This window comes from Eubalaena glacialis, chromosome 7 (assembly GCF_028564815.1).
Source record: "Eubalaena glacialis isolate mEubGla1 chromosome 7, mEubGla1.1.hap2.+ XY, whole genome shotgun sequence".
Classification (NCBI taxonomy): Eukaryota; Metazoa; Chordata; class Mammalia; order Artiodactyla; family Balaenidae; genus Eubalaena; species Eubalaena glacialis.
The window spans coordinates 55,853,488-55,875,850 of NC_083722.1; the positions used below are offsets into that span (position 1 = coordinate 55,853,488).

Consider the following 22,363-nt stretch of genomic DNA (forward strand, 5'->3'; position numbering starts at 1 on the left):
CTTCACCAAAAGGAAAGCATTTCATGCAAACAAGCGACAAATACAAATGTCAAATAAGATGTTAAATTAACAATGTGCTGGCAGCCAGGTTATAAATGACTAAAGAGCAGTCATCTGTTCACACTTTAAATCTGCATGTCGTTTATGATGTAAGACTGCAGTAAAGAGTGACGCGGCCACTGGAGACTCTCTAGGAATGGCTGCTTCACCAAGTGAAGTTTTTAAAAGTGCACAAATTTGGACACCCAAATTCACCATGGCAGAGCCATCCAACTTGAAACCCTGTCTACCCCAAGAAAACGTTTTTTTGCTCAGTTGCCAACTTCAAATAACTGAAGAGAGAAGTTCTTGAAGCACTTTCTAGCTTCTAAATGATCTTCTCTATGCAAGAACTTTCCCGTTATAGAAATTGAGACCTTTTTTGAAGAAAGTATACATTTTGTTTTTCCCCAAAATAAAACTAGATGGGAAAAATTTTGTCTATGTTAAATTATTTTCATATTTTATAGGACTTTACAGTTTCCAGATGCTTTCATATGTTATCTCACTCCATTTTCATGGCAAGTAATCCAAAGCTACTTAAGATTTAAAATTCTGGCAAATAAACAGGTCAGCCAGTTCCTGGCATTCTGGATGTTCAAGTTTTAATCCAAATGACATTAATCATGGTTCACGTCATCATTTAAAAGACAAAAGTAAATATATATATACCCATTCTTTTTGTTAAATATTAGACAGTGTAAGCATGGACTCCATTTAAATTTGTCAAGATCCAAGTGTAATCACTGTGAGGAAGAGATAATGAAGGACCTGCAGAAAATAAGTGGCAAACAACCTCAGCAAACTGGTGAGTCACCAGTAACTATCACGGCAGTTCCTATACTCTTTTTTTTTTAAAGATTTTTTTTAATTTTTATTTATTTATTTATTTATTTATTTATGGCTGTGTTGGGTCTTCGTTTCTGTGTGAGGGCTTTCTCTAGTTGCGGCAAGCGGGGGGCCACTCTTCATCGCGGCGTGCGGGCCTCTCACTATTGCGGCCTCTCTTGTTGCGGAGCACAGGCTCCAGAAGCGCAGGCTCAGCAACTGTGGCTCACGGGCCCAGTCGCTCCGCGGCATGTGGGATCTTGCCAGACCAGGGCTCGAACTCGTGTCCCCTGCATTGGCAGGCAGATTCTCAACCACTGCGCCACCAGGGAAGCCCCCCTATACTCTTTTTAGCAACAAAGTCAATACATTTATTCATTTAACAAACATTTACAGAATCTAGAGAAGCAGAGCACTCTATTTGGATATATCAAAACGTCTATACTTGACATTTAATTTTAGGTATATACAAATTTGAAGGAAAATCATGAAAGGTGACAAAGAATAATACCAATGATAAAGGTGACAAAGAATAATACCAATGATAAAAGTTAATAATACCAATGATAAAAAGTATTAGAGAAAAATTACTTGTGAATTCATTTATCAAAACTAATCAACATGTACAAGTCCAAATGTGCCCTTATAAAAACTATAAAGATAAGTTAAAAATGAAAAAAGGTTGAAGCAAGATAATTAAATATCAACAAACATTTTCCATTAACTGGTCAAGGAAGGAACGTATATATATTCTAAAACAGATCTTTCTTCTATAAATGGCCAGTCATAAATAGAATAAATGTGTAGAAGAATCAGGTGTGTACATAAATAATAGAGGTTTTTAATCTACAAAAAAGCTTACATTTCCCAACCTCTATATTTAGTTCTTAGATTCAAATATAAATCACCAAAATCATACGTGATAAACTATATATGAAACATTAATTTTCCCCTAGTATGAGCCCTCACTGCCAATGGTCAAATCACACCTTTGGAAACCGCAGGAGAGTTCTAGGGCCTCTAAACATAGTCACATTGTCACAGGTTATCAAAAAATGGATTACAAATGTTTATTTTCCAGCATACACCAACCCCAGCCATAATGAAAGGCAGAAAAAAAAAAAGCTGTACTACTGAGAGAATGGGAATATTCTAAGACTGATTTTAAACTTCACTGAAACAGAAGGAGTGATGAACGACAAGACAATCTCTGCTTGGCATGGATGCCAAGGTCTCCTTCACTCCTTCCTGCAAGCGAGAAGGGGGATGAGCCAGTGACTTTCTTTTCCACCTGCAGAAGCCCTCCTTTAGCCCACATGTCAGATGCAGTATTTGTCATCTTTTAAAAAAAAACAGGTAACACGACTTTAAAGAAACATTGCATGGCTTATTCATGCATCTGACATGTAAATGAAGCACATTTTAAAGGATGAAGCTGCATCTCACCTGTATTTTAGCGCCTTAACTGGAATCTGCAAGAGGCTTCCCCCTTCAAATGGAAGATGCACAGTATCTTCACCAGCTTGAAGCATTCTCTCAGCTTCCTTTAAAGCACATACATGAAGAGATTACTTTTCCCAGAATATTTCCAGGAGGACCAATTAATATATTAATATCTTAAAGAATCAGAAAACCAAACTGACAATATTATTTAATCTGCCATGACTGAAAATTTTTCCATGAACACATACTTGTAGCACAAGATGAAAACAACCACTTGTAAAGATTAATTTTAAGAGGTTGTAACTTTCACCTCTATCAGTTAATCACTGATACTGTTTAAATATCAATTTAGCTACATAAATTTTATTATCAATTATTACACAGGCATACAATGAGCAACAAAATTTTGTGAAACCTCATAACTCTCATTAAAGTATAAGCAAAACCTCACTTGGATAAGGCAGGGTTTCTCAATCTCAGCAATACTGACATTTAGAGCCAAACAATTCTTTGTCTGGGAGGCAGTCCTGTGTATGCAGGATGTTCAGCAGGCCACTAGATGCCAGTAGCAGCCCCTTTTTGACCATCAGAAAGTCACCCCAGGTTGAGAACACCTTAGCTAAGAAACAGCCAAAATCATGACACAATTATAATGCAGAGGGTGGGCAGTACAGGAGAGACAGAAAGAGCATTCTCTCCTCTGTCTTACTGATAGAAATCCCAGTACTTGGGGGTGGTGATGCACCCAGTTTTAACAAAAATAATAAAAGATAAAAAAATAAAACCTAAACTAAATTTCCCAGCACTCCTTGTAACTCAGTGTGGTGCCAGTGGAAATTCCTGGATGCCATTTCTGGATGGCAGGGTGGAGCTGCCCACGGTCTACCTCCTGCTGTCTCTGATGCTGACATGACAGCTCAAACTCAGCAGCCCTTCTGACCCATCAGGGGATTCTGAGGATGGAAAGTCTATGCCGAGCTGGGAGAAAAGCAGCAGAGTTCCTGATAACTTTGTGGAGCCATCACACCAGATCACTTACTTTCAAGATTCCTTTTATAGGAGAAAATAAGCTCTTGCGTTTAAGCCAGCTTTACTTTTGTTTTGTGATATGCAAATAACCTTATTCTCCCTGATACAGGAATAAGCAAGCAATTTTACCTAAGTATTTTATAAACAGATTATATCCTATTTGAAAATCATCAAGTTCATAAACATTTACATACATATATCGCTTTGAAGGAAACAAAGCTCTTAAAAATTTTGGAGACTCAATTCAAATGTTTTAATTAGTGTCCTAATTAAAAAGTCAAAATTTTTGTTGAAAAGTAAATACACAACCAGTAATTTTGCCATAAATCAGCACTGAAAAATCAATCGAAACCATGAAAAAATGCCAACAAGCCCTAAACGCATTTGTCTGCAAAACTTTAATAAATGTTTTTCCATAATAACTATGCAATATAAGTTATAAATTAATACATTTTAAATTATAAACTATGCTGATTTCCCTCAAAAATTAGAAAAAAAAACCCAGCAATTTTGAGATCTATTTAAATAGGACCACAACTTTTAAAAATGTATATCTTCTTATCTTTGATTTTCAAACAATATTCTGAATGGGAAAACTAAGTGAGGCATTAAAATCAACAAAATCATCTATGCTACATACTCAAGTATTTATTTGTCCTTCTTACTAGGTTATAGTATTGAGCTGGTTATTTTAAAAAAATCAAATTCAGAAAAGAGTATTCATGTAAATCTCAGTATACAAATCAACTAAGGGTACATAATATTGAATATAAAAACTAAAGTTTTACTATACTTTCTGTAAAAAGATATTTACTTAAAGTCCTTTTTGTCCTTACACTGGGTTGGTCAAAAAGTTCATTTCCATAAGATGTTATGGAAAAACCCAAACAAACTTTTTGGCCAACCCAATATATGCCAGATTATTAAAATGCTGTTAAAATTAAAATGTATGCTAAAATGTACTTATGTACATTTAAGGTTATATTAGATGGAAGACTATGATGTAGAATTATTTTGCGTTACCTATGTTTTAATACTGGTAAATTCTTCTGTTGATTTAGTATACACATGATATGTAATTTTTTTTTAAGTATTTTTGTGTAAGGGCTAAAGGCAAGTTGGTAAAATGGGTAAGAGCCTGTGTTTAGGACAAACTACCTACTAACCTCTCTCTCTCTCTCTCTGTTTCCTCATTTGTAAATTGGGGATAATAAAAGTACCTACACTTTATAATAATAAGGTTCTTAGGAGGACTGAAGGAGTTGATTCCATCAAAGTGACTGTAATAGTGCTTGCTACTTGGTACAAAATATTAAACAATAAGTGAATAGTGTGTATTTAAAATTCTTTTTTTACCTCTTTCTCTTTTTTCTTTTTGTCGTCTTCTTTCTTTTTCTTACTTTCTGGCATGAGATCATCAAGCCAACTAAGCTCTCTCTTTGTGAAACACAGATCCATGAGTTTGCGTACAAAGACTAACGCAAGAACCTTTAAAAAGTGATGGAGAGAATATTAAGTAACATCTAAAAATATACAAATTATATCACTTGGAGAAAAAGTATTTATTAAATCGTAAATTGAAAAGTACTTCACATATTTTATTTTAAAATGATTTCATACACCATCTTATTCCAAAGAAACTGAGTCACCTATTTATATTTTTCAACTTTCTGCTCAAAGACATAAAGGAAATGACATTTTTAGCCTTTTCCTATATAAATCCCTTGAACTCTGCATAGAACTATAAAGCAGATTAAGCATGATGAGTGTCTTCACAAACATGATTATTAATTTTTATGATGACTTTACATTATGTACATTATTTAAGTAGATATAATTTTTAAAAATCTCTTCAGCAATGCATTAGAGAACCCATTTTCCAGCATTAGGTTTTAACTTTCAAATTATATTTGTGAAAAAGACACATTATTCTTTAATTTGCTTTTCTTTAACTGCTGCTAAGGTTGAAGATGTTTTCAAATGTTCACTGGACATTTGGATTTCCTCTTCTGTTTTTTTTTTACTTTATTTAAAAAAAATTTTATTTTATATTGGAGTATAGTTGATTCACAATGTTGTGTTAGTTTCAGGTGTACAGCAAAGTGATGCAGTTATACATATACATATATCTATATTCTTTTTCAGATTCTTCTCCCACAGAGGTTATTACAGAATATTGAGTAGAGTTCCCTGTGCTATACAATAGGTCCTTGTGGATTACCTTTTATATATACAATAGTAGTGTGTATATGTTAATCCCAAACTCCTAATATATCCCTCCCCACCACCTTTCCTCTTTGGTAACCGTATGTTTGTTTTCTATGTCTGTGAGTCTGTTTCTGTTTTGTAAAGAAGTTCCTTTGTATCATTTTTTTTTTAGATTCCACATATAAGTGGTATCATATGATATTTGACTTTCTCTATCTGACTTACTTCACTTAGTATGATAATCTCTAGTTCCAACCATGTTGCTGCAAATGGCATTATTTCATTCTTTTTTATGGCTGAGTAACATTCCATTGTATATATAAGTACCACATCATCTTTATCCATTCATCTGTTGATGGACATTTAGGTTGCTTCCATGTCTTGGCCATTATATAGTGCTGCAATGAATACTGGGGTGCATGTATTTTTTGAATTATGGTTTTCTCTGGATACATGCCCAGGAGTGGGATTGCTGGATCATATGGTAGCAGCTCTATTTTTAGTTAGAGCCTAAAGGAGGTTCTGAGGAACCTCCATACTATTCTCCATAGTGGCTGAACCAATTTACATTCCCACCAACACTGTAGGAGGGTTCCCTTTTCTCCACACCCTCTCCAGCATTTACTGTTTGGAGACTTTTTGATGATGGCCATTCTGACCAGTGTGAGGTGATACCTCACTGTAGTTCTGATTTGCATTTCTCTAATAATTAGCGATGTTGAGCAGCTTTTCATGTGCTTTATGGCCATCTGTATGTCTTCTTTGTAGAAATGTCTATTTAGATGTTCTGGGTTGTTTGTTTTTTTGATATTGAGCTGCATGAGCTGTTTTTGTACTTTGGAGATTAATCCCTGTCAGTCACATAGTTCGCAAATATTTTCTCCCATTCTGTGGGCTGTCTTTTCATTTTGTTTATGCTTTCCTTTGCTGTTAAAAACTCATAAGTTTGATTAGGTCCCATCTGTTTATTTTGGCTTTTATTTTCATTACTCTAGGAGGTGGATCCAAATAGACATTGCTGCGATTTATGTCAGTGTTCTAACTATGTTTTCCATCTTCTGTTTTCACTATTTCCTGTCTTTTGCCTGTTTTTTCAATTGACTTCTGTTCATGAATTCCTAAAAGTTCTGTGTGGTTTGGACAGAAACACTTTATCTGTCTTATATGTTACAAATATTTTCTCCCAGTTCACAATCTGATTTTAATAAGGACATACAAAACAATTATCATGTGGTCAAATATATCATCTTTCTTTTACTGTTGGATTTCTCTACCTTCTTTGAAAAATTACCTTCAATCACTGGATTATACAAATAATCTTCAAGATTTTCTACTACAATTCATTTTAACATTTAAATCCTGAATTGATTTATTATTTCTTTCTGAATATAAGATAGCAACTTTATTTAGCTCCCAGTATGCAGTCAAATCTTCTAACACTATATACTAAATTTTCCCATTTAAATGAATTACCGCCTTTAATGAAATAATCCGCTTATGTTATTCAGGTGGTAAATTCTCATATATTCTTACAAATTTCTGGACTCATTAGTCTGTTTTTCTGATCTCTTTGTCAATTCCTATGCCAATTTCATACTGTATTAGCTATGCTGACTTGACAGCAATTTGTAAATATTCAGTTATCAAAACACTATGGTATTAGCACAGGAACAGTGAAGCCCCTCACCCCCGGACCCAACCAGGAATTCTGAATTATAATTATCTTTGTTTTGTTATTCTCTGGTATTTATTATATCTTTATCTTTTCATTAATATACAATTTAAATATAGTAAATAAAAAAAATCAGGTGTAGAGTTTAATGCTCTTGAAAAATACATGTACTCTTGTAAACCACACCCCAGTAAGACACAGAATATTTCTACCATCCATGTTGTTGTGGCTCTGGTATCTATTTTTCTCTATAAACTTTAAAATTACCCAGTTCACACTGATACCAACCCCCACCCCCATACAAACACACATGCAAATAAAACTAGTAGGCTTCATACTTGGAAGTGACATTTTTATAATACTAAGTATGCAAAACAAAGAACATGGTATATATTTCTATCTGTTCAGGTCTTAATTTTATGTCCTTCAATATTGTTAAGGGTTGACTTGTGTCTCCCGTGAAAATATTTAAGTCCCAGCCCCTAATACCTCATAATATGACTTTATTTGGAAGCAGGATTGTTGCAGATGTCATTAATTAAGAACAGGTCATACTGGAGAGAATAGGCTCCTCATGCCGTGTGTCTGGTGTCCTCCTAAAATGGTCACGTGAAGACACAATGACACACATGGAGAACACAAGCAACCACAAAGGCACATTGGAGCTATGCAGCTGCAAGCCAAGGGAATGCCAAAGACTGTCAGCAAAACCTAGAAGGAGGCAAAGAAGGATTCCCCTGCAGGTTCTGGAGGGAGCAGGGCCCTGTCCAAACCTTGATTTCTGACTTCCGGCCTCCAGAACTGTGGCACAAATTTCTGTTGCTTTAAGCCAACGAGTTTGTGATACTTTGTTATAGCAGCCCTAAGAAACTAATACAAATATTATTATAAAGTTTTTTTTCTTTAAATAGGTTTTTCCTTTTAAATTTATTAACTATTTTATAGTGTTTGGCCACTATTGTGAATAAATTTTTTTTCATTTCAATTTTTAGCATTATTACTAAGATAGAGCCTGCATACTAATTTTCATGTTTTCTTGTATCCAGCCACCCTAACAAAATTCTAATTAATTCTATTAGAGATTTTAGTCTTTTTTGAGTCATTTGGGTTAATAGGTATACAATCACATTACCAACAAATAATGTTATCTTCTCTTTATACCAATTATTATATTACTCTTATCTCACATCACAGTTAGAACTTTCAATTCATATCAAATAACAGTAGTAAATAGTGAGCTTTTTCCTCTACATCAGGGGTAGGCAAACCACAAGCCCCTGGGATAAATCCGTTCCACCACCTGTTTTGTATGGCTTGTGAGCTAAGACTAGCTTTTACAGATGAACATTTAGAACTGATTTGATGAGAGGAACAGTAAACTTTTAACTCCAATTAAGTGAAATATTGTCCTAAGTGAAAAATTTCCATTCTTCTCATCAGCAGTCTTTCATTAAAAAAAAAAAAAACTAAAACCGTACAATTATTTTGAATTTTATCAATAAAAAATTGTGGAAACTTCTCTCGTTATATAAGTGTCTGTATAATATTCTAGTGGCCTACAAAGCCGAAAATATTTACTATCTGACCCTTTACATAAAAAAGTTTATTGACCTCTACTCTAGATGTTCATATTTACTGCTATAGATTCACATACTGTTTTCTTAAAACCCCTCAAATCTCTTCCATAGCTGTGGTTATTATGTATCTTTTCTCTTTCTTAATCTTGTATATTTTGCTCTCTCATGTTCTTCTTTACTAATGAGTTTATCCATTATTGATCTTTACAAATAAAAAACTTGGTTGCATTTATTTTAAGTCTTCTTGAAAAAATAAGGGCAACGAAGGGTACACATTTTCCTACGAGTATAACTTTAGCTCTATCTCATAGATAAAAAGTTATTCATTTCAGTATCTCCACAATGGTTTTTTTAACTCAGTTTTCCACCCAGGGCTTATTTCAGAATTTAATTTCTAAATACTGAATATTTTTTAGTGACTTTTCACTATTCATTTGTAATTTAATTTATTTGTGATCAGGGGATATTAATTGTATAATTTTCTCAACTTTTTAATTTTTAAAGATTTTCTTTGTGGCCATGTACATAAAGCAACTTTTGCATAATATTTACAAAGGATGAATATTCCCTATTTGCAAAATGCAATTTTGAAATGTGATAATTTAATGATTAAATTATGAATAATTATTAAATTATATGATAATGTAATGAATTATTAATATCATCTATAATCTTTATTACTTTTTGACTTCTAGATCTATTAATTTCTGAAAAAGATGTATTGAAATAGCCTATTAAAGAACCATGTTGCTCTGGTTGCTCTGCTTTTTAAGTTAGGCTATCATATTTGCTTCATAAACGTCCTAAACTCTGAAGTTGTTTAAAAATACAGAACAGTGTTCTATACCCAAGGACTAAAAATCAAAAACAAACCAAAATTAGAAAATGACAAGCAAATTCAATTTTGAAAACTATTGGTTTCATAGCTAGAAAGGGCTAATTCACATTTCAAAACACCTAAGGTGCTTAAAATCCTTTTCTCAAAGTCAATTATAAATATTAGTAAGATAAGTACTACCAAAACACACAAAAATGTTATTAATTACTGATAAAGTCTGAAAAAAAAAAACCTTACCATCATGGGAAAAACTACTGCAGCAGCCGAAGCTTTTATCACCCACAAGAGGATCAGACAGGTGAGCTGGACGACTGTGAAGACGTGCACCTTCCAGAGGGGCACGTAGCGGAGGTAAATCAGGTCGGGCTGGTGCTTAGCGGGCATTCCAAATAATTTTATACGGTCAAAAAACTGGATATCGAATGGAAAGCAAAACAAGAAAAAGCTTTCAACAAAAATTTCATTTCTGCTACTTAGGAAAAGAAACTGTATTCTACTTTAGAGTTTTGTGATTTAAACTCTAACTTCCCTGATATGCCATGATAACACAGGAGAATGTTTCAGTTTACAACATCTTAATCCAAGGAGGACAAAAAAAAAATCAAGGCAACCACTTAAACAAATGTAAATCATTAATCAGAAAACTCAAGTCAAAATGTTTTAAATTGGGGAATTAAAATATTTCGGTAAATTTATCTGCTATAATCAAATGCACAAGTCATTTAATCTCTCTGACCTTGTTTTCTAATATGTAAAATAAAAGAGTAACAATCTCCCAAGGTACTTTCTAAGTCTAACATTACCAATTTTATGAAAATAACCTGAGGTAACAATTACTAATTTTTCACCCAGTGAAAAGGAAACTATGAGCCAATTCCTTGGTCCTTTTGAGCTTTAATTTCCTCATTTATAAACCGGGAATAAGATCAGCCCTACATACCTCACAGAATTGTTGTAAAACAATCAACTGAGTTAATGAGATCATCTCTTGACCACTGGAGAGTAGATACTGGACTGTGTTGAAAAAAAAAACGCTGGTGCGTCTGAGATACCCAGCAGCCGGAAGCCGGCAGCTCGGCACCACACGCTGCTCACGGCCGGGACTGGGTGAGTGGTGCCAACCCTGCCTGAGCAGCTACACGTTCTACACTAAGGCTGGACTCACACAAATCCTAATTCATTCTATCAGCTTGTTTCCCAAGAAATACTATAAATAAGACAAAACAGAGTAGTGAAAACACTAGATTCTAGCCTTGGCTCCATTGCTTACTTAAAAACCTTCAGTAAGTCTATTTCTGTTTCATGATTTACAAAATTAGTATTTCTTCCTTTCGTATCCCAAAGTTGTTTTGAGGATCACAGAAAATCATCTGTATACTAGGCTCTATAAGCTGTACTGCACCATACAAATGGCAGGTATTACCACGGTTATAGAAGACTAATATCTACATTTTCTTTTTAAGCAACTGAAACTGCTGTTCTAACATGTCAGAAACAGCCCCTTTTCCCCCATTCCAATCCTTTTGATCCTCCCTCTTACTATACTAGTCTTCATTGATAGTTACCTTTCATTAGCTTCAATTAAAAATAGGTAAGGACATAACAGTTCATGATCTCACTCTCGGGGGGAAAAAAAAAATGTGCAGTAAGCAATAATTACTTGGAAAATGTGGATTTGAAGTCACTAGTTAACCTGCCCCCAAAATATCAGAGAATAAATCACTACCATCACAAAAACAATCATTGCAAATATAAAATGTTTAAGTTTTTTACAAAGTTATTAAATGCTTAAGACTTGCCTGGATTCCTTTTAATGAGGAAACTCCCATATAAAGGAAAACACCATATAGAACAGGCATTGGAATAAACTGTAAGTAAAATGACCACAATTAGAACCCATGTTACCAGAACAATTTCACATAAAAAATACATAAAAACATAGTCAGTGCCTATGAGATAGAGTTAAAAGATCTTTCAGTGATGAGACTTTTCTATAACAAAGAAAAATGCTAGTAAACAATAACCTCCTTGAAGAATCATTCACCATCTACATGTTTCCCCCTAAGAAGGGACTGTGTTCCGTGGTTAAGAGCACAGGCACTACAATCAGACTACTTGGCTTAAAAACCCAGTTAACCTCTTCTTGAGCCTTAACCTCTCTGTTTTAGTTTCTGTATCAGATTGCCTTGAAGATGAAAAAACTTCAAACTCATAAAATACTCAGAAAAGCACATGGTACATATCAATCACTCAAAAAGTGTTAGCCATTATTATTACTATCACTACCACTACAGTGACTGCTATACAATACCATTTACTGAATACGTATAATAAATAAACACCATCCCGCAAAAAAAAATGTCCTTGTTACTTTTGCAGTTAGGGGGATCCCAAACTGCCTACCTAGTCCATGCCCAGGCATCCCACAGGAAAGCCAGCAACAGGCCCCATTCATTGATTCAAACACCACAATCAGCACTCACCCAAGCGAGAGACCTATAAGGAAAAAAGACCTAACAGCCAGAGGAGAATCACACTCATTCTCTACTAAACAACCTCGTATGTCCTTAACTAAGGACCGTGGGAGAAAAGAAAACATATCAAAAATCTAATCAATATCCTCAGGGAATCTCAAGAAAATATTTAATCCATAAAGCAACTTCAGAATGCTACGAAAAATGAATAACCAGAATGAAAAAAAAAAAACCTCCCAGAAATTAAAGATACAATTATCAAAATAATTTAAAAGAATTTTGTAACAATGATTTTGATAAGACTAAAGAGATCAATAAAATGATAAGGAAAATGGAGGAAATTTTAACAGTGAGAGAGAGTAGAGAAGAGGAATGTAACAACATATCTGGAAAGTCTAGTATCTGTCTAATTGAAAGTGAAGAAATATCTAAGAGAAAATAGAGAAGAGGAAATAAACAACTGAAGAACATTCCCACAGTTAAAGGCACAAGTTTCTAGAGTAAAATGACCCACAGAGAGAGAAGCAAGGTAAATTAAAAGTCTCTATTTACCTAAATATCCTAGTGAAATTTCCAAACTCTAAGAGTAAAAAGGACATTTTGGTAGCTTCTAGAAAGGAAAAAGATGCTTCTGAAGTCACAAAAACCAAATAGATATCAGACCTCTTACTAGAACCACTGACCTCTAGGCAACAATAACTTTAAGACTCAAAGAAAAATAAATTTGAACCTTGAAATGAATATCCATCTATCAATCATAGAGGGTAATTTTGAAACATGCAAGAACTCTGAAAGTTTACTAATTATGGTACCAGACATGAAAAAATTACTCAAGGAATTCCTTTAGCAATACAAAAAAGAAATACAAGAAAAAGTGGAACCTGTATATGTACTTTTTTTTAAGTAAGAGAAGTCAACAAATATTAAGAAAACTTCTCAGGTCTTGCGGCTTGGGCTATTATTCTGAAACAGTAGGAGTTTGGGGAAATAAGGGTTATTTCTGCCTCCACGCAGGCTGATCACACTGCCTAATCCTCAGCGAATATTTATTTCATCATAATACTGATTACGTGTTCCCAGAGGGCTTACATTGCTATAATTTAACTTACAGAAAAAGCACAGAGTGTAAATGTTGGTAACCTTTACAATAATAATAAAACTAAAAACACAGCCAACCAAAAACAACTGATGAAAGGGAGAATGGGATGTTTGGGGTAAATCCTCATGAAAGACATAAACTTAGGTCAGAGGCTCTCAAGTTTTTGGTCTCAGGACCCCTTTATACTCCTAAAAAGTACTGAGGACCCTCCCCCCAAATACTTTTATGTGGATTCTATATATATAGAAAGGGAGAGAGATAGATATATATAGATACAGGTATATAAATAGTTTAAGTATATAGGTATGTGGGAAATAGATAGATATTCACCATATTAGAAATTAAAAGAAAAATTTTAAATAGTTTTTTTATTTTTTATTTTATTTATTTATTTTTGGCTGCGTTGGGTTGCTGCACGCGGGCTTTCTCTAGTTGCAGAGGGCAGGGACTACTCTTTGTTGCAGTGTGCAGGCTTCTCATTGCAGTGGCTTCTCTTGTTGCAGAGCACGGGCTCTAGGCGCACGGGCTTCAGTAGTTGCAGCACGCGGACTCAGTAGTTGTGGTGCACGGGCTTAGCTGCTCCACAGTATGTGGGATCTTCCCAGAACAGGGATCGAACCCGTGTCCTCTGCATTGGCAGGCAGATTCTTAACCACTGCGCCAACAGGGAAGTCCCAATAGTTATTTTTAAACTCATTTTGAAATAATAATAAACCTATTACAAGTTAATATAAAAAACATATTTTTACTGGAAAACTATAATTTCCAAAGAACATAAGATTAAGTGAGAAGGATAGCGCTGTTCTGTATTTCTGTAAATCTCTTTAGTGGGTGGCTTAACAGAAGACAGCTACACTCTCATATCTGCACCTAAATTAAATCTGCTACAACACATCGTTCTGGCCAAAGTCTATGAAGACAACCTGGCCTCAACACAGTCACAAAGCTGGGAAAGGGAGGCTCCTGCAGACCCAGGAGAGAGTGTCAGGGACTCCCAGAGGTCCTTGGACTAGACTTTAAGAATCACTGTCTTAGGCAAAGAGATTCAGTCTAAAGATAATAAAGTGAAAAATAAAATTACAAAAGTATATAGATCTATAATGGTGTTAACTAACAAAATAACTTGAAAAACAAAGGAGTAAAGAGTTTACCTCTGGAGAGTTGCTTTTGGAAAGTGAGAGAAAATAGACTAACTTTTTATTTTAGAGCTTTCTTGATATTCTACTTGAATTTTTCTGCCTATATGCAGTTAATACTTAAAAATTTTTAGAACTACTTTAAAAATGTAAAGGGCAACCTTCATCAGGAGACGCAGCATCCCCATAAGACTGCACTACATATTTCTCCTCTTGTCCTAAGCACCTCTAACAATATACTCACCACTATGCAGTAATTGTCCATTTGCCTATCTGTTTCACCAAGTAGACTGCCAAGTTTTTCAAAGTAGACAATAATGTGTCCTATTTATTATTGTTGCCTTAGTACTTAATAGCACAGAAAGTACTCAACAAATATTTGGTCAATTAATTGGCTCCATGAAAGGAGGCCAAAGAATTCTAGTGTTAACTACAATTTTTTTAGTTAATATGTAACACACACACACATACACACTCCACGTTTGTACCCTAATTTATAAATAGTTTACAACTTTTTACTTATTAATTTTCTTTACAACAAACATAACTGAAACACCAAAAAAAATGAAGTTGAGCTCTTCCATGATGAATAGAAAATTTAAGATTAGATACTTAGCTACGTTTGCTATGGTTATTGTTTTTTATTAAATCACTAGATTAGGTAGAATGTGTACAGTAAAGATCAGATGTGACTAAAAGACGTTTATCATAAAGTATAATTTCTTACATGCTTCATTTATAGTATTAGCTCTTTTTGTTTTCCTAATGAGTGCTACTACTTATATTTCATTTAATACATTCATTTCACTAATACGTTCTTTGTCAGGAAGAATGAATTAATTCAATTAACAGCAATATTATTTTTTACATTTTGGTCAAATAACTGTTTCATCTATCTTTCAATATTACTTCCTCTAATGTGCTTATAAAATCCTCTGGTATATTCTTCTTTTAGATCATAACTAAGCCATGGATTAACTCCTTCCAAAACTCTATAGTCTTTAATACTACCCTTTTCCATTATTTTTTAAAAGGATACAATCTAACACTGATGCCTACTATACTAACCACCATTCCAAAATATTATTTTCCAAGTAAATTCTAGGAAATGAAACTAATTTTAGATATTTTAATGTTTCACACAACCAAGTGTAAATTTTATGATAAAGGAAGATTTTAAAACATTGCAATAAAGAGATTTTTACCTTTAGTACTGAAGTCATGAACACAGACAGGCCCATTAGAATAAAAATCATTAGCCCTGTAACCCGCTGTTCACGAATTCCCAAAAACTTGGGTTGTTCCCCTGGAGCAGAACATTCAGATTCAACTTTTAGGCTGTTGACATGACTTATTGACAACACTGTTGCAGCCACAAACCATGGAAGTCCCATGACAGAGCAAACTCCCAACATAACACCAACCACGAGCAAGTCAAGGTGATAGCCAGCTCCTTTCTGAAAAGTGAAACAAACATGAATATTTGTAAGCCTATATTGTTCTTTTAGGTTAAAACTCTATACTACTTATAAAGAGTGAAGAAATTAATTTTTACCACCTCCAACTCAAAGAAACAATTCTTGGGACAAAATTTTTAAATTACCTTCAACTTGTGCTCCTTTCTGTTTATGATTACAGCTGTAATTTGTTGATCCATAAAGATGAGAATGGTACAAAGCAGAGCTGGAATAGCAGCTATTAATAAGGTCCACCAAGGATTTTCTCCCAACGGGCTTATGATCCAGCCCCTATTTGTATCAGTAGGCTGTTAAAACATTTAAAGATTAAAAGAAGGAAAGAAAAAAAAGCTTCCTCCTCCTACTGCACAAAATTTCCACAGCACAGACTATGTCTACCCCAAGAAATGCCAAGGGACTGGAAAGGACTGGATTAAATATTGGGATATATTGTGAATTATTTGCAGAGACAGCCATAGGAATTCTTCTCATCCCTAGAGGCAGGTCTCTTGTCCCCGTGATTCAGCCACTCTTTCCACCTAGAAGGGGAGTCTATTTCCTCCCCTTGAACCTGCGAATAAGGCCAAAGTAACCCTGTGATTTCTGAGTCTTGATCTCAAGGGACCCTGCTGCTTCTTCTCTAACCCATTTGGAACCCTGAGATTAAGCTCTGAGTAAGCCTGGATAAGCTTTCTTGAGGATGAGACACAATGTGATGAGACAGGGGTGGAAGGCAATTACCCAGCTCCTTCAGCCGTCTGAACTAAGCTCCCAGACATGCTCCCATCAAGGCAATAAAGACTTCAGCCACGTAAAAGATCTCAAACCAGGAGACCAGAGCACTACCCAGCTAAGCCTAGTCCCAACTGTCGCAGATTTATGAACAAAAAAGGTGTTGTCGTTTAAAGGTATGACGTTTTGGGAGGTTTGTTATGCAGGAATAGATAAGTGAAGTAGAGTGTCCTTTCAACACACGCCTATCTACTTCATATAAAGTGAAATCAATCTACCTACTAGATCAACTCCTAAACTAAACTGCTTAGGAGAGCCTACAGACTAGTGATCTTGTCAGGGTCAGTACTAAAGCAGAACTGGGCCTCGTTACACTATTTTTCCAAAGCATTGGCTAACAAAAATCTGGCACTTTAAAAATCTATTTCAATGCTGTAACATAAAATTTGTTTTATAATAAAACATTTTTAAAGATCATAAGAGTTTAGCATTCTTGGAGGATATTGGATATATTGAAATTTAAAGGCTTCTATTACTTAGACTTCATATTAAGCCTGTTTTTTCTACATGAAAACATTTGTCAATACAAAAGGGAAATTTACTGTTTTTGAATTCAGATATTATAATTTTCCCATACTGATATACATTATACTGCTTTATATTCAATACTGCACATGAATAAATATGTTTTATCTATACAATGCATATATTCTTAACTGTTTCTTAATTTGTTTCCCCAAGTGTATTTTAAGCCCCTTGAAATCAGTTTGCTACTTGAAAGCTAGATAAATGAATAACAAGGATATATTTGGAACCAGAATAAGGAAATGGGACCAGGATTACAGGAAATTACATTAATATAATTTACAGTTTTATCTATTTGTAAGACTTGGTAAAAACAGAATGACTTTGATATAGTCACCTCTTAACAGCCTAAAATCTTTAGTGGCTCAATATCTATGCTTTTAAACAAAGGTCTCCAAAACTTTTTAAATTATATACTCTTAGCAGCAAAAAATTATATACCCAATGACGCTATACTCTTTTATGTATTATGTTACTTATAATTATCCTTACAGTAAAATTCATACAATAAATATTATAAAGCTTAATTTTTCTTATTTTTAGATAAAAATATAAAAAGATTTATATAATTTTGCTGGATCATTTTCCACCTCTACTTTTGAGGACCCTGGTTTTTAAAATAATGTTATTTTTCAATCCCAGAGAGAGAGAGAGAACAGACTAAATTTATCTTCGTTATATTCCTTTTTCCTAATTCCCTTTAAATCTTCTGCTTATAAAAGAAGTCATATAATTAGTTAAATGTAAATATAAGCAGTGACACAAATACTTGACTATTAAAAATTTCCAGAAAGTATTCAAAAGCTACCACCTCTAACTTAGAAGGGAAAATAATTATCAGATGCTGTGTTATGCACATGATATACTGTATTCAAAAGAACTGTAGTTTGCTAATGAAACCAAAGAGTTCATGGATGCTCAGATTAAGTATCATTTTTCTTGTGGAAAAAAAAATTGATTCTCTCTTGATTCTGCTGGAAAGTGTTACACAAAGCTTTCCAATTACTGTCAGATATACCACCCTTCTAAAAATTTTAATGAGGATCCCCTTGCCACTCTTATAAATTCAAGTTTGAGTTACTCCTTTATAAAGGAATAAGGAATGTTTCTTTCACCTGGAAAGTATATTGTGAACTCCAGCTATGAGAGTAGGGTCAAAAATTTTAAATGACTCCCAACTCCTCACCATGAATATTTTCATTCACTCTCCCTGATGGGCCAGCTTTGATACCTTCTTTCTTATTTCCTAAATATGTTCACTTGTCTCTGTTCATCCTTTCATTTTTTTATATACGTGAGGCATATATATAATTTTTGCTTTCAAAGCATCAGCTCTTCAGAGAGACTATGCATATTTTAGAAATAACTACTTAGGAGGCGGTATCTCACTTTAAAGTAGTTTGGTATTCCCAAGTAACAAATAGCCAAGTGTTTTAATCCTTACCTCGAATTTTTCAGGAACATGAAGTTTAGGAGATGGAACTCCTACAAGGTAGTCAATTGCAACCATTATTACTATGGTGAGAAATACAGCAAAGTCACTGATTGTCGATCGCACCTGTTAAAGGGGTTTCGTTAGTATAAACACAGAAATACTATGTGTCCTTTCTAAATAATTCATATCTTTCACAGATTAAAATATGCCACTAGAAAGTGTGAATGAGGTTTTTAATTAGTGACAATGTATCAGTGAAATACATTTATAACTAATATTTTTTGCAAAAGATAAGAAACACATTCCACAACTAACCTATCATCTCTCATGATACCATTGTCTTCCTACTGTTAGCTCAGACATGGAATATATACTTTTCACTATGAATAATTTCTTTATAGCTATATGACATAAAGGACTAACTTCATACAATATCTTATTGTTTTGAAATAAACCAAACCAAGGAAATGAAAACTAAAAACATGACTATTACAAGAACTCCAAAATTAAACCCCAATTACCTTGGTAGGAAAATAGCGCTTGGTCTTAAATTGCTTGAGGAATGAAGACAGAAAAAATGTTGTGAAAAATAAGATGACACACCAAAAGAGCACATCTGGAATATAAGGTCCATGGAGACTACAAGCTGATCCTACAAATGTACCATGAAAGATTTTACATTCCTGAAAAAAGGGGAAAAAACAGAAAAGGAAGGGATGAAGGGGATTCTCAGATAGCCAATAAATTACTAAGAACTTCTTTGACTCTAAGATGCTACTGATCATAAGGCACACCATTATTTTATGTTTCACTTAGAAAAAACACTATCAAGTCAACATTAACACACAACCAATTATAAAACATATCCTGAGTTCAGAGAGGTCATGGTTTGACAAATCTGTGCATCTTAAATCACTGAAATGAAATACTGTATTTTTGTCAAGTTATTAACGTCATACACTCCTTTCTTTCAACTCCTTATTTCCTTTAGTGAAAGGCTTATATATCTCAATATATAAGCCTTTTATTAATTCCCAAATATTTGTTTGCATTCTTGTTCAACAATTTCACTATCTTTCCTTTACCTCTGAACAAGTTGCTTAAAACAGAAGCGACAGACAGAAAATTACGACTCTGCCTTTATAATGCTGAATAAGAGATGGCTATACTATTAAATCCAAATCAATAATAAAAACTGTGTTTGGCTTTTCTGACTTTTTTTCTGACTTTTCTGATGGTGAGATTAAAGCATGGGACTGTGAGCAGTAAAGTGACCACTGAAATATTTCCATTAATAAAATCAATAATATAGTCAATAATATAACATAATACAATACAATTATAGAAATATATTGACTTGATTTTCCTTTGGGGGGAAAAATAACTGAAGGGCAACCAGAGATTAACAAAGGCACATGCAACTGAAGTCCTTTTTTTCCTTACTTAGATTCTAATGAGACTCATTTTAAAAATACAACTCAGGTTTACTGAAAGAAAAACAGTCAAAGTTTCCATTATTCTCAATTTCTACATGCTAAGATTAGTAATCCTACAATTTACAACATGGATCATAGAAATAAAAGCTATAGCTACACAAAAAAACCTAACATGGCCCTGATGGATATCAAGAAAATACACTGAAAAGACCATATACATAATCTAAAATATTAAGACATCCTATTCATCATGAAATGAGCTTTTTTAACAAATCACTTTCATTTGGGCACCTCTATTAACTCTACCTCTTTCACAACAAAAGAGATAGAGTTAATAAAGTATTATTCTAATATAAAACAGTAAAGTATTATTCTAAGCTGATTACTGACACACAGTGCTTTACATCAGCACTGCCCCCAGAACTGTCCGTGATGATAAGATGTCGGGTATCTGCACCGTCCCGTACAGCCAGCCAGCAGTCAGTCACTTGACGGGACTGAGCACTTGGAACATGGCTAGTGAAGCCAAGAAACTGAACTTTTAATTAATTTTATTGAACGTACAGTTAAATAGACACATGTGGCAGTGACTACTGTACCAGACAGTGCAGATGTAAATTATCAATGGGATAAAATTTCAGATGAAATCCCTCCAGTTACATATTTAGGAGCTATCACCCTTAGAGAAAAGAATGACCTACAATTGCTTACATGATATAAAAAGCACCAGAGAAGCTCAAGGGATCTTGGTTTTAATTGATATTGCCAGCATCACTGGACATCTTTATTTCTAAATCCCAACCTGGGAAGTGTCCAAAACAGATATTCTAGGGCTAGGACAACATTTCCCAACAGAATACAAAAATATGCATGTAATAGTGCTCAGTACCCAGTAGGTGCTCATTATATGTTTCTGTCCTTTTTCCTTTCCTTTCCTTCAGTGCTGAAGTCATACTAGTCTCTACAAGGTAAACAGTTTCAGTCTGAGCATTCCTCATCTTCTAAATAAGCAGTTCCCGGAGCAGAGGGACTGATCAACAGAAGGCACAAGTGGGTAAGAGCTGCTGGAACTGTCGACTTGAGGACCAGCAACCACAGGCCTATGAACTTATGAATCCAAGAGGAATTAGAAACCAGAAGATTATTCACATCTTTTTAATAATTAATATCTTGGAAGCCAAATACAGTCCATCTTGATCTCCCTTCCTACCAGCTTCATTCTTTTCAACCTATACACTTCAGTACATGATAAATAAAAATGTGGTAACTTCTATTTGGTCAACACAACTCTATATTCTGAAAACATATGATATCCATCAATCAAGAAGGAAATTTAAGTTTACTAAGGAAAAGGTAAATAACAAGGTTACTGTTTGCACCAGCCTTCACTTCACATATACTCACAGAGACAGTGAGGTTCCCCCAGGGAATGTTGTGTGCTGTTACATTCCTTTCCTCCCACACCTTCAGAGTTTCATTGCCAGGGTTAGAAGGCTCAACACATACACATCTGAGAAACCAGAATTGGATAGTTTTAACCATTCTGCATTTCATGTTTACATTTTATTAAATCAGTCACACAATAGAGTAGCTTTCAACTTCTTAACTTTTTTCCATGTTGCAAAGCATGGAGACTAAAAAGTGAAAATATCAGAAACAATGGAATGGAATAAAGTTTGGCTTATATAAATATAACAAAGCTAATAGAAATACCAATAAAATGTTTACTTAATGAAACTGGTTAGATATATCCCTTGGGGCAGTACTATTTTCTTTAAAAATTTGAGAAGACACCACGTATAACACGGTCAGCCTCCACTAAATCTTACCACTTACCCTCCACAGGAGCTGCTGCCGCCTTCCCATCTACACACACACAACATGCACTGGGAACCAGTACAAGTTATACTCCTACTAATTCTAGCCCTACCTGCTCATGCTCATCCTTTACTCATCTTAAGATCCATCCTTAAAGTAATAGGTAAAACATAGTTTTTCAGGACAGGACTAGGAGAGTCAAAGCAATCAGAGAGTTCAGTTCATATCCAGAACTATCTCACCTGCCTGAAAAAGCTAGAAACACATACATAAGCAAAGAAATCTCTAAATATGGATTTAAAAAATGAAAAGAAACAAACAAGAATATTCTCAATTGGATTATGAGCTGTTTGAGAAAAGGCAGGTGGCTGGACTTTGGATTCAACTGAAGCTCTATCACTTACTAGCTGTTTGACCCAAGTGAAGTTTTAACCTCCACGAGCCTCAGTTTCTTCATACACAAAAGGGGCTACGATATGAATGACGAACACTGACATGAATATTACGCAACATTCCTAACACAGTGCCTGCTCACAGAATGTTAGCTGAACAAATGA

General features: G+C 34.3%; 1 protein-coding gene across 11 annotated transcripts in view; it reads right to left on the reverse strand.

The window, feature by feature from the left end:
• Positions 1-22,363, reverse strand: part of SLC4A7 (solute carrier family 4 member 7) — a 136,209-nt gene that overhangs the window by 24,135 nt on the left and 89,711 nt on the right. For 6 of the 11 annotated variants that reach the window (XM_061196439.1, XM_061196442.1, XM_061196443.1 and 3 more), the window contains 9 exons: positions 21,393-21,498; positions 19,074-19,235; positions 18,562-18,675; positions 15,947-16,108; positions 15,549-15,800; positions 11,434-11,502; positions 9,872-10,045; positions 4,696-4,827; positions 2,314-2,411 (listed from right to left, as the gene is read on the reverse strand). In XM_061196439.1, coding sequence (XP_061052422.1) covers positions 2,314-2,411; positions 4,696-4,827; positions 9,872-10,045; positions 11,434-11,502; positions 15,549-15,800; positions 15,947-16,108; positions 18,562-18,675; positions 19,074-19,235; positions 21,393-21,498 — 1,269 coding nt within the window. The other 5 variants (XM_061196436.1, XM_061196438.1, XM_061196437.1 and 2 more) reach the window with 5 other exon arrangements.